The sequence below is a fragment of the Anser cygnoides genome, chromosome 11 (genome assembly GCF_040182565.1).
Source record: "Anser cygnoides isolate HZ-2024a breed goose chromosome 11, Taihu_goose_T2T_genome, whole genome shotgun sequence".
Lineage (NCBI taxonomy): Eukaryota > Metazoa > Chordata > Aves > Anseriformes > Anatidae > Anser > Anser cygnoides.
Window position 1 is genome coordinate 14,294,181 of NC_089883.1, and position 16,670 is coordinate 14,310,850.

A 16,670-nucleotide genomic window follows, 5' to 3' on the forward strand; every position below is an offset into this window, starting at 1 on the left:
TTCAGTTTAACAAACATGAAAAATTTAATCATCTGTACTTTGTTATATGGCATAAGCATTTTCAGCCTATTTCCTTCAGAAATGCATTCTCCAAATTCCTGCTACTTGTGCTTAAAAACTTAATTCTGCAAAACAAACAAGGTCGGGAAAAAGCAACATGTTTGCAACTAAGATTAGTATCACAATCTTCATCAAGAATAAAGAAATCTGAATGTTCTGACCTATTAGAACAGTTGTGCAACTTGGACATCTCATTTAATTGCCTTTGCCTCTCTTTCCATAGCTGATACAGAGATCTCAATATCCATGTATCCTGTAAGCGTTTTAAGGCCTACTGTGTTATATGCTCACATTAGTATGATAGAGTTAAAAAGGTTTTAAGTTCAGCAGCAAATTCCACTGAAAATTTATAAAGACACAACACAGTCAAATCACTATTTGTATGCTGAATATGCATAAAGTTCAGATGATATTTTTATCATCATTTTTAATTTATGCTGTAGAAACTGTACAATTACAATACACTGAAGACAGCTGATGCCAATACAAACTCACCTTTGCATACTATAATAAATTGAAATAAGCAACTCTACTGTGTAAGTATCTGCAAACATTTAATATGCAATAGAACAATTTGCATAGTAATTTAATAATGAGACTACAGCAATCATCATTAAAAAAAATTTAAATCCTTCTACTTCTCAGCAGGTGTCAGTATATACTGTTTTTGACATATACATGCAAGGGCTTGAAAAGGTTCTTTTGAGCCTGACCTGATTTAGAAGTATATTAGTAGACTGGCCCTAAGCAAATTGACTTCTGGGTATCCTATATGCCATGCTTTAACATCAAAATAATTCTATGGCTTGGGGTTTTTCCTTTTTTTTTTTTTTTTTTTTTTTTTTAAACCAGAAACATGCCTATAAAGAACATGCATGGAAACAGAGTTACTGCAAACCTTTTTAGAGACAGACGTCAGCAGGAGACAGATCCAAAAATATTTTATGCATTTGTACTGCCTATGTGCATAGGTACTATTATACTTGCCCATTTATGAATAACAGGAATAAATAACACAAGTGATCCAATTATTGAAACCAGAAGAAAAGTCCATAAGAACATTCGATCAAGCACCTGAGCAATAAATTTCCAGTCTTCAACAACCTAAAAACCAAAGAACATATAAGAGCTGTTCAGTACATGCAAGAGCAGGTAGAAATACAGCATCAGACCCTGCAATAGTTAACCACTTCACATTTGCTTCCCCCTCCCAATCAGGTCAATTTGATAACCCCTCTTTTATATTTACACACACAAACACACACGCACACAATATATATTTAAGAATCACACTATGACCTAGAGCAGGAACAAACTTCTCTTTATGACTGGTAAACCATACAGCACAAATATTAGGTTTTAATGGAGCAACTGACCCTGACAAGCATTGATCATCCTCAACTATACAGAGAGAAAAATCTGTAGGCAATTTTATAACACACAAGGATTTAGGATTCATGCCACAGCCTCCTCATAAAGTAGAATTCCCAGGCAGGAGCTAGATGCAAAAGTTGTATAAGATTAACAGTACACAGCAGCTGTTGTATTATATACAAAGCCTGAAAACTGAAGTTATCACTGCAGGAAATTACACACCAGGGAGAACACTCACAGTACTTTCAAAACTGTTTTCCTTTTTGATAGGATTACTCCCATCTATACACAGTTTTGCAAGTACATGTAACATAGTTACGCAAGCAAATTAAAACCCTGCCAGACAAGTATTTTTCATTTGAAATGGAGCTGTCTACATTTCCCAGGCCTACTACTTCCTAAGAGGCAAGGCTACAACACTAGTTGTGTACATTTTATTTTCAACAGTCAGGGCTAACAACTTTCTGCAGGTAAAGCTTGCATTCTCGGGAGGCCAAATAACAAAACACAGGTGAGTGCCCCCGTCATCTATGTATTCAGTTCTGAGGTTTAGAGTTGCAGCAACATTTCACAAAAAAAAAAAAAAAAAATCATCTTTCTTGTCACTCACAGGTCAAACAGAGTAGGCTCAGTAAGAGAAAGAAAACTAACCATCATTTTACTGTAAATTATATATTTAATAGCAAACTACTTTATTTGCCTTGTATAAACAAGGCATGGGTATACTATGCATTGCATATACACTGATCCTGTTTTAACAGTACAGTGGATATACCAGTACAGTAGATATTAGTTATTCAAAATCCAGGCTGTATCTCTTGCGATAATATTAGAATCCTGAGAAGCTGCATCAGAGGAGTTAGCTTACTCCTAGGCTAGCATAGGAGCACATACCTCTCAACAACCAGCAACTTCTGAAGACAATCATTTCTGTGTAAATGGAAAGAATCTCAGACTTCACTGTCAGAAACATGCAGCAACATCATGAGACCAGACAGCAAACTTCTGTATTTCTATACTGGCCTGAAAATAGCATGTTGATCTCTCATGCTCCGGTGGTGCCAGTTTCAAAGCAAGGAAAGAAAATAAATTCATAATGCTCTTACCTGCATGGTGTAAATATCCACTAAGGATAGTTCAGAGTGCAAATGTACAGACTGAAAAAACAACCCTCAGACATCTTTCGATATAATTTAAAAACCAATAATGATAGGGCTACAAGAAATCTCTTGAGATTGTTGAGTCCATGTGTAATCTCAGCACAAAATGGCTAATATACAGTAATAGCCTGGATTTGAAGTAATACAAATTACAGAATTAAAAAAATGCTTTTATTTAGAATCAAAAGCTCCAAAATAAGGCTTAGCAGTATTTATTGTAAAGATGTAAATCAAATGTATGTTTCAGGTAGCCTTCAGGTACAAAATTAAAATGAGAAATACCTATTTCTTTCATCATGAAAATACCTACAGTGCTGCTGGATGTTAACAGCTACAGTATATGCTCTTATAACAGACAAATGACTGAAACTGTATAATTAACAGGAGTTTACTTCTAGAAAAAAACAGAAGTACATAAAGAATCCAAGGACAGCCCAATATCTCCGTATTGTAGCATACTTCTTCGCCATGAAGTACAAAAATTGGAAATCCTAGCGCATATTTAATATGCGACCACTTAGCAAACCATTACTTGTTTAATTTTTACTTCTAACAAAATTAGCGTAATATGACTAATACACCCACCTCACGAACTTCATTTTCCTTCATAACATGCCTCGTAATATACCGGATAGAATCTAGAGCTGCTTCCAAGGTGTTCCTAGATGATTCTGATCCGTTCATATTTCCTGTTTCCTCCTTCTGCGCAAAGTATCTATCTACGTGACTTCTCATGCAAAGCAGCTTGGGAAGCTTGTGAAGAAATATCTTGCGAACCCAAGGTGCCATAGCATTGTGTGTAGACGAAGAGCGATGATGAATATTGATAGCAAAGACAGTTATCACAATGGACAATGTCACAAATATCATAGTAAACACCAAGTACTCTCCTATAAGTGGGATAACTTTGGAAGATGATGGAATAATCTCTTCAATGACAAGAAGAAAAACAGTCAAAGATACCAGGACTGAAGTGCAAAGGGAAATTTTTTCACCTTCATTTGAAGGAAGATAGAAGACAAGGACAGTTAGAAATGAAAGTCCAATACAAGGAATAATGAGAAACAACGTGTAAAAGAGTGGCAGACGTCTAATTATAAACGAATATGTAACAAAGGGATACCAGCAGCATCCGTCAGTTCTATTTCCTTTGCTCCCTGTTGCAGTCACTATTTCCCATTCTCCGTTATCAAAAAAGTCTCTTTTGTCAACATCATAATCTTCTAGAATTATATCAACTTGTGAGCCATCGTAAGTCCAGGAACCAAATTTCATAGAGCAGTTTTGGAGGTCAAAAGGAAAGAAGGTTACATCAATAGTACAAGAACTTTTATAGTTTGCTGGTGGAGTCCAAGCAATGGTGCCATCATATTTTACCACAGTTTTTGTAGATGTTCCCTCAAAACGTCCATCTGCACTGAAAGAGAGATATATGTACGCATTTATGATGGAGTGTGTGTGTTTTAAATAGGAAAATATGTTTCGCTAATGTCATTTCAGCTGTTTGCTCCTTCAAAATTTTGTATTGCAGAGTCCACTTGTCAAGTTTTTTTGGTTGGTTGGTGTTTTTTTTCTCTTTTGTTTTAGTTTTTTAAACCTGAATCTCATACAGGTAGACAGCTTTTCAATAGTGAAGAACATTTTCAAGTCATGAAAAGATCTGTACAACTTTTGGTGGTTCTGATGATTAAAGCAAGGGATTATAAAAATCCTGACTTTTAGCCCCATGACCAAACTCCAGTGTTTCTGTTGCTAATACAACAGAAATATATTTAACTTTCATGAAATTATCATCATTCAAGAAAAAAAAAAACACTCTAAACAGATAATACTTGGGTGCCACCTCCAAACTTGAAGTTATAATCAGTGTAACAGCTTTTCTTGTCTCAGCAAGTCATAAAAAGTAAAAGTGTTATACACGCACCTGAATTAAGCAGAAAGGTTCATTCAAAATTTATTTCTTCTGGGATCCATTACTTTACAGAAAACAAACTTACAGTTGAGGGTCCTTCACTTCAAATCCATGCTGAATATGACTTGCATAGCCATATTGAACAGCATGAGTTAGTTAATCCTCTCCCATTACACACTCCCTCTACACTACTAGTTTGTACCAAACACTGCAAAACGATGTCTTCTAATTAACAAAGAGCTAATATGAATAAGTGGAAATAAACTTTTCAAAGACTGGAAATGCCATACAGAAGCAAACGAAAACTTGCATTTTACATAGCAACAAAATCAATATGCATTTGGAGGCAAATTCTAATGTCTTCCACACATTCTTAGCTCTATTAAATGTACATGCATGGTCCATTCAGCGAGCCCTGTACAAGCAGCTTGGATGGTAAAGTGAGAAAGACTAGATGTATTTTATATGAAAAGATTAAAATCTTACTTGTCATACAACACAATGTCTGGAATCCAAATAGAATCTGATGGGACACGAATAGATGTTATTCCAGCATAGTCTTCAGGATTCCATCTTAATTTTACATCTATCCATTCCTGTAGATGCATGAAATGAAAAAATCATAATTGTGAAGTTTATTTAGGCAGGACAAGATCTGATGAAAACAGATATAAAGGCAATTTAAAATAAATAAATGCAAACTTCCAAAAGTCTTCTAAAACATACAACACTGACTGTGCTGAACAGACAACTGATATCACGTTTGCTTTCTGTTATAAGAGCCAATTCACAGTATTTCTGCAGAGACCTTAAAATATTCATTTCCTTTGTCAGAGCATGTTTACACAAATAAAATATATTATAAGCTGAAACAAATTTGAAGGAAAAAAACAGCTTCTGGATGAACATAGAGAAGTTTGGAAACTGATCAGAAGCAATATAAAATTTTTCATCAAAACAAACAAAAAAACTGGCTGCAACTCACCATCCTATTTCCACCAGCAACGCTAAAAATAACACCATTAAAAACATAGTAGTATTTTGGTATTTTTATGTTTGAACTAAAAGCTCAAGAAGAAAAAAAAAAGGCAAGTTTCTAAGAGTTAGATATAAGACAATTTTAAACACGTTCAGGTCAGTTCTTATTTCATTTGAACTGGTTTAACTGCAACAAGTTTTGCAGAAATTACTAAGAGGGAACAAAGTTTTCTCATCAATATATTCCTATCTATCTCATATTTGCTAAGTAGCAACAAGGTTTTCCAGAAAATAAATGTCTGAACTTAGTTACTGGAGAAGAAGAGAATGGGAAGAACCAAGAAAAACAAAAGGAAGTTGCCAAATAAAAATAATTTAGTTAGTGTGTAAGTAGAATTACGGTCTGCAACAATTCCTCAAGCTTAAATTGAGAATGATTTGTGAGAAGCATTTCCCAAGCTAATAGTGGCCACTCAGTGTACCATTGGACTTTGATTATTATCAAGCCTGAGGCTTTCTCCTAATGAGAAACAAATATTCTTAAGAGGAAAAAGTAGCTTTCTGTAGCAAGCATATACAACTCTGAAATTCTTCAGTGCTAGTTATCCAACTTCTGACAACAGAAATACATTAAAACAATAATACAAACGATTACACAAATCCATCATACTTTTCTTAACGCAGTTTTAAAAAGAAAGCTTATGTACCAAAGCAGTAACTTTTATGGCTATACACATGCCTTGGTCTGCATGCAGCCATGCAGTGCAGTGTCAGATTTCTTTTAATCAGGTACTTTTTCTTCCTCCCAATTTACTTTTTTTTTTTTTAAACTGACTTTTATAGCAATTAATCCTTTAAAGCACTTCTAGGGACATTTTGTAAAGATAACACATAAAACAAGAATTTATGCACTTAAGTTCTCAATACATAAATATTTAACGTTACTTCCAACTTTTGATTTGCAGTTATGAAACTTCAGATTTTTTTACTCATAGTTTACACTTACCTGTTTCAACCAGACATTTGTTGTCATCAATTGATTTTTCTCATCCTATAAAAATGAAGTGCATTTATGAAAAAGATTGCACAGCACATTCATAGTAACTAAGCTCTATAGTTCATACAGGTTTGTAATTTAAAATACAGAAAGCACTTCTAAAAACATTCTAGTCTTTGGTAAGTACATTTATATGAGAGCCTTTTAAACTTTACTTTTTTAAAAGTTGCATTTTCCCTCTTCTGTGTCTCTTTCCTCCCTTCATTTTATTTTGACTGTATTTCACGCAGTCTTACTGATTTTCTAAGAGGAAAAGAGCTATAAGATGAAAAATTCCTCTTGCAGCCATAACCAATGTATTCAACATGAAAAGAATATTCTGAAGTGAAAAGTCTCAGAAAAAAAAAAAAAATCTGGTTCATCTTTTTTATATGACAAGTAATGCCAAGAGATAATCTTTCTTACTATGGAAGCAACGTATTTGAAGCCTTTCAGGGTATTTGTTTATTTTTTCCTGGTTAGGAAGGGGAAAAAAGGAGTAGTATTTGCAAGTGTTACTGAATTTTAAAAGAGGATACAGATAAGGCTTAAAAATTTGGCTTTTTTTTTTCCCTAGTGAGTAAGTATATTAAAACACAATTCCCTAGGCTTATTAAGCACTTCACTCACTTTTTTTTTTTTTTTTGCTGAAAACTACTAAACATAAAAGCCCCTTGTTTTCTCAATCACTTTGTCATCACTTCTTCATGCCCCCTTCTACAGTGTATTTCTCATTACACTTATAATCATTTTAAATGTTTAATCTACCATGTTTAAGCTAAAATATGCACACTTATTTCACCTCATACTACATCCAAAAATTGTAAGAAGTAGGGAAAAAAGTAAATACATACCACATCTACTAGCTGAGAGATTGCAAGACCAAACTTGATTTTTATTGTATCATTCAAGCGTTCCACTGGACGAACCCATCTTTGATAGTCTTCAAATAAGTGTTTAAACAAGCGATCTTCACTTTTAGCAATAAAAGACGGTTCAGATACGCCTATACAACAAAAGTAACTTATTAACATTGATTTAAATGAACAGAGTACATCTGCCTTCCTGTGTCCAAACAGCTGCAATTATGTTGATGCAGTATTAAATTTCTCATCTTATCCCCTTTCATCTGGAAGCGTGGCCAACGTTGTGCAAGAATGTTATAGCTTACCTGCTTTTATTAGCATCTCCATACCACTATCACAGTCTTTAAATCTGTGACTCACGAACACAAGATAACATCAGCAATAATAAAGGCCAAATGAACTTTTGTCATTGACCTGGTGCCATATAATTACAGAAAGTCTCTAGAACTGAAAACTTATTTGTAAGAGACTGAAGTTCTATCATTCTAAACCAAGGTGGCACTTCTTAAAACCTGCACCCACACCATACAGGTCTTCAGTATATCACATAGCTTGTGCTCCTGTTTGAAATACAATTATCTTCATGTTCCACGCCTTCTTTTTTCTCATGGTTAAGCATCTATGATGCATAAGATGTATAAGAGCACTCCCCCCACCACCCCATTTTGTACTCTAAAAACGCGCTAATCTATTTACCAGTGATTCCTCTATTTATTCTAATGTTTTATAGACCGGAAGGCGCCTTTCTCTTTAAATAATAGCGTGCAGTTAGTTCATTTTCAGAGCACTCAGGGATTCATCTCAAGGCCTGGAGACCAACTGATGGCCCAGAACAGCCAAAAATCTTTGTGGGCAGCTTACAAAGAGCAGCAAACAGAATACCTGGAAGAGCTTTGGACAAAAGCACTGTAAATGTAGGAACTGCAGGCAGAGAGCAGCCCACATTTGAAAGCAGGTATCTAAGTCATCCCAAGTACGCCATCAAGCAACTGCTGTCCTTTATCTTAAAGGATCCAGGAGAGATGAGTCCTTTACACCTGTTGTCTCACTGAAGTACTATCAGTAGAAACACTGCTACCCAAACTAGGGTAAAGCTTCACATTTCTCTGTTGTGAGACACCATGTAAAAAATTATATACCCTAAATAACACGACAAGGGTGAACATGGGGAAGATCTGGGGAGAGAGGAGGACAAGAGGAAAGATCCGTACCCAGTAAATAACCTGGGTAAGAAGAGCTTTCAGGTGAAGGCAGCGTGGAACAAGAGCACCGCCTCCAGAAGCAGTGCAAGCTGCAGGCATTGCCCTGACAGAAACGGCTTCGGAAGGGCCTCCGACACCCAGGCCAAGGTCAGAGCAACTAGCAGGAGACAGGAACACCTGCTTTAGGAAAGGTTTCTTGCTGGTCACTGACGGGATTTAACCTGACTGACATGACTGCACAAGAAAGACCTCACAATTATTACATTTGGTCTAAGGGGTAGAGTAAACCAAAGAAAGACGTTAACAATCATCTCTTTTTAGTGCAGATTTAAAATGCCCCATTACATAAACGCATGGCACGACCTTTCTAGAAATGATGTGCTTGCTACCAGTCTAAAAAAAGATGCATCAAGAATAGAAAAGCACCAGAGAATGGCATAACTGGATTAAAAGCAGAGGCAGACATCCACACGAGTAGAGATTTAAAAGATTAACATTATTTTGTTTGGCAAGGAGGTGAATTTGGTGCACATAGCAGACGCAGACAAAGTAGTGAATGACACATGCAGTCAGATCAGTCATGGTATTTAGGCTTTTTCATTGAAGAAGGGAAAGGAAACAAAAGGATCAGTTAAATAAACAATTTCTAGTTGAAGTTTATTATCATAAGCATTCAGTGAACCACAGATTGTCAGACACAAGAGGACTAAACTTTCACAATAGCCTCAGATTACTGAGCTGAGCCTGGGCAGGTAGCACCACACTGCACATCAGCTCTCACTTTAACACAAATTGCAGGATCCATCTCACAACTTGATCAACAGTTCGAGGGCTTGCATTTGACTGGCTAGCCCTATTAGGGCACCAATTTAGCTGGGCCTAGACACCTAGGGCACCAAAGCTTTTCCTTTCCTGCCATCCATCAAAGCACTGTGCTGCTAGCCCAGCCCTGTGAGGGCTCCCTACCTCCTGCACTGCAGCTCTGGGACAGCCCAGGAGAAACAGCATTATGAGCCCTAACTGGTTTGTGCCTGAAACTTTACAGTCAGGACAAAAATAGAATTGTGCCTTCAGCAAAGGATCAGCAAAGCAAGAGCAGCAGGACCGCTTTTCCCTGTAAATCCCACCGTACGCTAAGGTGCAGCCGAACAGCTCTTGTTGCATGCCAAATCAGCACTTCAGTTTTCATACAGCCCACCCTCCTGTTTCAAAATACCCCTCTGTTTACGCAGTAGTTCACTCACTGGCAAACATCACGCTGCTGGTCAATGAGCTGTTTGTTACCTGTGCGCGCTGTACAGCCGCCTGCCCCTGTTAGCTGCATGTGCTGCAGAGCTGCCTGCCCCTGTTAGCTGTGTGTTGTACAGCCGCCTGCCCGTTACTCGTGTGATGTACAGCCGCCGCCTGCCCCTGGTACCCGTGTGTTGTACGGCCGCCTGCCCGTTACCTGCACGTGCTGCACAGTCGCCTGCCCCTGCCGCCACGGGGACGTGTAGAGGCAGGAAGCAAACGGTGAGCTCGCCCCATACCCTGGCTGCTCCTCTGCTGGACACACGGAAATGCTTCGGACATAAGGATTGCTACCCAAAAGGATGCAGCAACACGGCATTGCATGCATGCAACCCATCGCAGCTATTGGGTTAAGGTGTACTTATTTTCACTGATACCTTATAAGCCCCAAGTACCCTCATTAGCCAAGGACAACTTCTTATTTGTAACTACATGGATTTGCCAGGTCCTGCTTTTTGCAGACACCTGAAAGAATGCTTCCTGAGGATACAACTTAATTTCTTTATTTCTATATCCCTATTTCCTGAATTATGGATAGTTTCGTATATATTTCAGCCTAATGTTTCATAAATACCCGATTTTTGTATTAGCATTAATTACATTTCCCTTTTACAGTTAGGACACTGTACTGCATTTTTGAACAATCTGCAGCGACGACACAGCTGGGTATTCTCTCTCTGATAATTGACCTTGAAGCAATGCAGAGGCAGAGCTGAACTCTCACAGTTTCCATGTTCCTGTAAGACGACCTCTAGTACACCAGCACAGCACCTCCAGGGTACACGCTGTCCAGGGGCAGCTTCTCTTATGCTGTGCTAAACAAGGACATGCTCTCTTAACACTTTTCCCGGCTTAAAAAAAGGGTTTTCAAACATTTTTTCACTCAGACCTACAGTATACTCACCAATTAATAAGATGACCACATTTACTAACAATATCATCCAACTAGTTTTCTCAGACTTCTTTCTTTCACAGCAATATCCACGCTCCTCCCAGACTTCTGGTTAGCTACTGTGCTTCCTGATACGCCGGGGCACTCTGGCCGCTAAGAGGAGCTTCCATCCAGGAGAGATGGCAGGCAGGCTGGAGATGCAGGCTGGTAAAAGCATAATGAGCTGGCAAAAATAAAATAAATAACCCCCCACTTTTGGATGTTTTATTTCCTAGGACCACACAGCTCACCCATCACACAAATTGCAGGTGTTCAATTTCTCCTTTCTGTGTGTCTGTATGCTTTTAGGATTATAAGGTGTGTAACTGTTAAAGTTTGTTACTGGTGTTAGCACCAAGAAAAAGATTCTGAAGAACTGGTGCTAAACAGAAAACAAGTACAGGAGGAATGAAAGGTGAAATACAGTTAATGGCTTAGGACAGCAGGCTGGCTACACCGGTCGGAGGCGAGCAAAAAGAGGATAAAACCTATGAGTAGCGTGATTAGCAAGCAGACGATCCGCAGCGTGAGTCCCGCCCTAAACCAGACAGGGAGGAGATGGAAGCCCCCAGCTCCGCCACCAGCGCACTGCCCCACACTCCAGGAAGGTTTTGCAGCCTTTGAAGGGCCATTCTGAGCACCCCTGTGCTTACATGGCTTTACTTTGGCTGACATCAGGTAAGTTCTGCGTCCTAAATCCAAGGTAGTAGCCACCCTGTTCCATGACAAACCCAGTGGCAATGTCTACTTTTATTTACACCTGAAACTCTTCCCCACTCAATCTTTTCCAGAGTGATTCCACGCCGAGCACAGAAAGAGCCCTCAGTCATAGAAGGAAACGCTAGATGTTGGCCAAAAGCCTCTCTCTGCAAAGCACACTCATGATTTAAAACAAAAAGCCACCAACTTTGACATAGTTTGTAGTTGAAGCATCCTGTTTGCCGAAAAGCTCAGTAGAAATTGCAAGCAGTAATAAAAGTAGTGACAAAATGTGTACGCTTCCTTAGAAAAAGAACACGTGGGAATTCCAGGAATAAATGACTTAAGTCAAAGCATTTCCTAATTGATAGGACTGAGTGGTAGCAACCTCGGGTTGTCCTTGGATCACCACCTGGTGTGCTTGGAGAAGAGATTCACGGTCCAGGGGAGATGGGTAGTAAGGGTCACTTTTTAGGAACCTAATGTTAAGGTGCAGATTTAAAATAAATACATATTCTTAATGCAGATATATAACCAAATATCACTACAATGAAAATAACACTACTAAGGACAATAGTTGTGACCAAATATTCTTACTTTCTGGTTAACGCTAGACTCTTTAATGGCCCATTAGCATAACGTACAGGCGGCTCTCCACAAATCTAACTACTACGAACTACAATACAACTAGTTTGCCCACAAACCAGAATGCTGAATGCATATGCACAGTACATATGCTTTCAGTACACTTGCATTTTTAAGATGATACTCTATTCTTTTTAGTACATTTTACATGATTTATAACGAAGCACCTTGAAGGCTACAAGTGCAACAGCAACAGTTTACACCTTATTCTAAAACTGTTCAGTGGTCATTTAGAGAGAAATTAAAATATATTTCCATCTTTCCTATAAACTCCAATTTTTTCTACATTCAGCATTGGTGTTTTTCCTCTAAGTTTACAGCCCTGGTCACATCACAACGTTTGGGTAGCTGGTGATGACTTTAACTGCAAGCCACGTTTATAATGCAGCAGACAGGAAAAAGCAGAACAAGATGATTTTCAATAGTAACTACACAGATCTCTTTCTGTCTAAAGCTTTCTTTGCATTTTCAAGAACCTCCTGCCACCACTTCATTGATCAGAAGAGATGTGAAAACGTTTTATGCTCAATTTAATAAGTTAATCTTTTCATTGATTTCCCCTCCCCCCCTTTTAAATGATTGAGCCAGTTTCTGTATGGCCCTCAGTATTTTTCCCTACTTCTCCTTCTATGCCTTAGTGACCGGATTGCTGTCAGCTGCTGACAGTTCAAGTACCCAGTTAGGAGCAAGCATCAAGAAAGCACAAAAAAAAATGTTACCAGAATGCCCCTAAGTCAAAGCAGGATTACCACCAATTCTGCCCAGTTTACCGAGCAAGAGCCTGAAGAGGCAGTCCCTGTCTTCTGTACTTCCTACGGGCCTTTTTTTCTTCCCTGGCTAAGAAATAAAGCCAAACGCCACCACAAGCACAGAAAACACACCAAAGCCAAACCAAACCCCACCAGCACAGGAAAGGCAGCCTTTCTTAACCATTGCTTCTTGGTGGCTCTTTGCGCAAAATTGTTCTGCTTTCTTCTTTTCAGACACTGTCTGGATACCTCAAAGGTTAACAGTCCCTGAGCGACAGCCCTTTGTTTCTGTCACTGTGTGTTACTACATCCCTTACAGCGCTAGCTACCACAGTAGCTAATTTTAAAATTTTTAAAAATTTTTAAAATTTTCCATTTATTTCAGGATTATCAAGTTCCTGGGAGGATTTCTACTTTCTCTCGTACCTAGCACAGCAATAACCTGCCAACCAGCAGCAACACCCAGTGACTTACTGCAGGCATGAAACTCCCAAGGATTTTGAGCTGTGATGTTGCTTGGCCCTAGCCACTAGGAACAGAGGTACACGACCTGCAGACAGAAAGCAGGAAAGACATTTCTTACATTCAATTTTAATGAAAGTTTTCCACTTGGTAGTTGAAAAGTACAACTAGGCTATCCCCTACCAGCTTAGCATCAAGGGATAATTACTGCTCACATTAACGAATGCATGTGCAAGTTCTATAAATAACAGATCAGCATACTGTATGGCCACACAGTTTGCAGTTAATCAGGAAACACACGATCAGCTGCAGAGTGCCCCTTCCCTGTGTGGCGTTTTTTAGATGCACTGTTTGGAGCACAAACTGCCCCTTTCCGAGTACCCACGTTGTATGGTAAGTACATGGATGTGCCAAACACCTTCCTGCGCTCTCCAGCAAAGCCAGGGCCAGCGGCAGTCTCCTGATGAAGCACCACCTCCAGGTCCGGGGCGCTTCCTTGTGAGTCCACTGGCACCCACACTCTGCTCCATTTTCAAGGGAGAGAACTCTGATCCTCCTCCCTGCCCAGCAGCGAGGGCAGGCCTATGAACAGGCTGCCTAGAAGCGTGGGCAGAGCCTCAGGGCAGAAGTTCTGGTATCTCAGAAGCCACTGGGCCCTTTTTTGTTGGATTTAAGAGATGCAGGAGTCTGTCACCTCTCTTATGCCACTTTTAGCCCTCAGCTCACCACAGGAGATGTGCATCGTTCTCACCCGACTGTTGACCTGCCAGCGAGGACTGAGGACGAACCACAAAGGCAGCACCAAGGAATGCTGAGTGCAAGCAGCAGAAAACATTTACACAGAAAGCGTGGATAGCACAGGGAGTAAAAGGAAGAGCGAGTACACAGAATTTTAAAGGTCAAGCCATTTATTCATACAGATTTAATTTAGGGGGCATGCATCATGGAAGCAAACCTAAGTAAACAATTTATCAGTGGATGTAAATCTTTATGCAAATAGGACACAGGCCTTGGGCTTTTGACAAGTTGCCAGCACAGCCCTGGGTGCTACAAACGTTGCACGCTGGCATTATCTTCCGCCCACAATAGCAGTTTGCTCATGCAGCTTGATTCCAGTCTTGGACACACTGGAACATACGAACCACAGCTCACAGATATTCAGAAACTCTGATAAAAACAGAGGCAGAGCGGGAGATTTCAGAACATATCAAATAAAAACCAGGTTTAACCATTGTGGAAAGTGGGAAAGTACCCAAGTACCTCCTTTTCCTGTTCCTCTCACAAATCAAGTTTCTCCACAAATCAGTGTTTGCATTTTTCTTCCTAAGAATCTCCAAAGAAAGAAAAAATACATTAAGGGTAAAAATAAAAATAAATAAATAAATAACAACCCAAGAGCCTCTTCCAAGGAGGAAGGCCTGCAGCTCCCCGTTGGTCAGGAGAAGGATCGGTTGTGCCAAGCCGAGCAGCGCACGTTGGGGTGAACGAGCTCCCAAGGAGACACCACCACAGCCCCGCACACAGCACAGCAGTGCTCTGGGTGGTGGTTAACTCCTGGCTCAATCCGTGCATTTAAATCTCGCCTCCTCGTTTAAGATACACAGCAAGGAACAGAACTTACATTTTGGCTGTATATTAAATCAGCTCATGCTTCATCTTGTCAAATCAGAATGATCCAGGATAAAAGGTTAGTCCATCACTAGACTATTAACTAAAGGAAACATCAAATTTATTTTCATTTGCTTTTAAAGTATCATCAGAACAAAGTCACATCCATAATTCACTTCTGCTCATTAGAATGATTGCTGTACCACACGCAAAACAGCAGTCTAAAATAATTTTACCTGTATGTCAACTGTACTTTTTGAGGTTATTATTTCTGCTTGGCCCATATCTTAATAATAGGCAGCAGTAATGTTTTCTAAGCTTAACAGCAAATCTCATTTTATTTTAGATCAAATGCTGTGAAAAGACAGCTTTATCCTTACTACGTACGGTGCGTTCTCAAAGTTACAACTACTGGCTTAAGCCAAAAGGCCAAATTTGGCCTAACCTGGTTGCAGGTACTTACATACACTGCCGTATGTGCTACATAATGCCCCATAGTAATACCACTTCACAAGATCTTTCACCACGATGAAAAGCACTGCTTTTGTAAATACCGAGACCAGGACTTGTCTTTTAAACCATATTTAGCAGTAACAGATTGCAGTTTTGTATGCTGAACTAAAAACAAGATGCCAAAACAATTCACTGTCCTTAAGCCACACTTATGGCCATTCTTAAACTTTGTGCTAACATTCAGAAGAGTCAATTTTATTTTTCGTTAATTTCCTTTCTGCTTCTGAATACTGCAGTTGTGACTTCAGGATTTTTTTCCGAGAGCCTCAGCACCGTGCCCAAACATCACACAGAGCGTTCAGAAGCGGTTATTTATCCGTAATTCCTCGCAGGAGCGTCGGCTTCACCCCGCCGGCCCCGTGCCCCTCACGCCCGGTTCCTCCCCACACCCGCTCCAGGTGTCAGGGCCCGGCCCGACCCCGAGACCCTCGGGCTGAGGCGTGGCAGACCGCGAGGACCCGCGTTACAGACGTGCAGGGTCACCGCCCGCTGGGGCGCCGGGACCCGCTGCGGTGACCGGAACGGGCTTTGTGAAGTTTGCCCTCCCGCCGGCTGCCAACGCAGAGCGCAGGCACCACGGACCTGGGATCGCGGCTTTGTGAGGGGTGAAAGGAGCGGGACTCCGAGGCAGAGCCGCTTCGGAGCCTCGGCAGCGCTGCTCGCGGCGTGCAGCCCAGCTCGCCGGGCACTCCGTCCCCTCCGCCGGGCACGGCTCCTCAGCGCTCCTCAAGGGCCGCCCCGCGCCCGGCCGCGCTCGGCCTCAGCCCCGCCACACCCGAGCGGCCCCCGCCGGGCCCTCGGACCCCCTCAGAGCCCGCCCCGGTCCCCTCAGCGCCCGTCCCGGCGAGCCGCTCCCGCGCAGCGGCTGCCCGGGCTTCGAGAGGGCTGCCCGCTCCGCGCCGCGCCGCGCCCTCCCGCCCTCACCCCGCGGGGCGCCTTACCGGCGTAGGGGGCACGGGCGGCGGGGCCGGCTTCGGGCTTGCCGAGGACGGGCACGAAGAGGCAGGCGAGGAGGAGCAGGGGGCGACCGCAGCGCAGCCGGGTGCCCGGCTCGGCCATGGCTCGGACACGGCCCCCGCCGCCTCAGCGCCCCGCGGCGGGCACGGGGCTCGGCTCCGCTCCCAACGGGCGCCGCTGGCCCCGCCCCGCCGGGGAGCCGTGAGAGGGCGCGAGGGGCGGGCGCGG

General features: G+C 41.2%; 1 protein-coding gene and 1 long non-coding RNA gene across 3 annotated transcripts; both read right to left on the bottom strand.

Moving 5' to 3' along the window:
• Window positions 1–812: 812 nt before the first annotated feature.
• Window positions 813–16,638, bottom strand: CHRNA5 (cholinergic receptor nicotinic alpha 5 subunit). Of its 2 annotated transcripts, none has more exons than XM_048081246.2 (6): window positions 16,427–16,638; window positions 7,375–7,526; window positions 6,491–6,535; window positions 4,993–5,102; window positions 3,180–4,011; window positions 813–1,164 (listed from the first exon to the last, which is right to left on the bottom strand). In XM_048081246.2, exons 1-6 carry the CDS (start codon window positions 16,542–16,544, stop codon window positions 1,003–1,005), a joined length of 1,419 nt encoding a protein of 472 aa, XP_047937203.1. In that variant the 5' UTR covers window positions 16,545–16,638; the 3' UTR covers window positions 813–1,002. The 2 variants fall into 2 exon arrangements, with proteins under 2 accessions (XP_047937203.1, XP_066860198.1); XM_067004097.1 differs by lacking the exon at window positions 16,427–16,638 and adding an exon at window positions 10,783–10,980.
• LOC136791724 (uncharacterized) lies at window positions 14,255–15,058 on the bottom strand. The gene is made up of 3 exons (XR_010834319.1): window positions 14,986–15,058; window positions 14,625–14,695; window positions 14,255–14,531 (listed from the first exon to the last, which is right to left on the bottom strand). It is a non-coding gene; the product is annotated as an uncharacterized lncRNA (long non-coding RNA).
• Window positions 16,639–16,670: the final 32 nt, after the last annotated feature.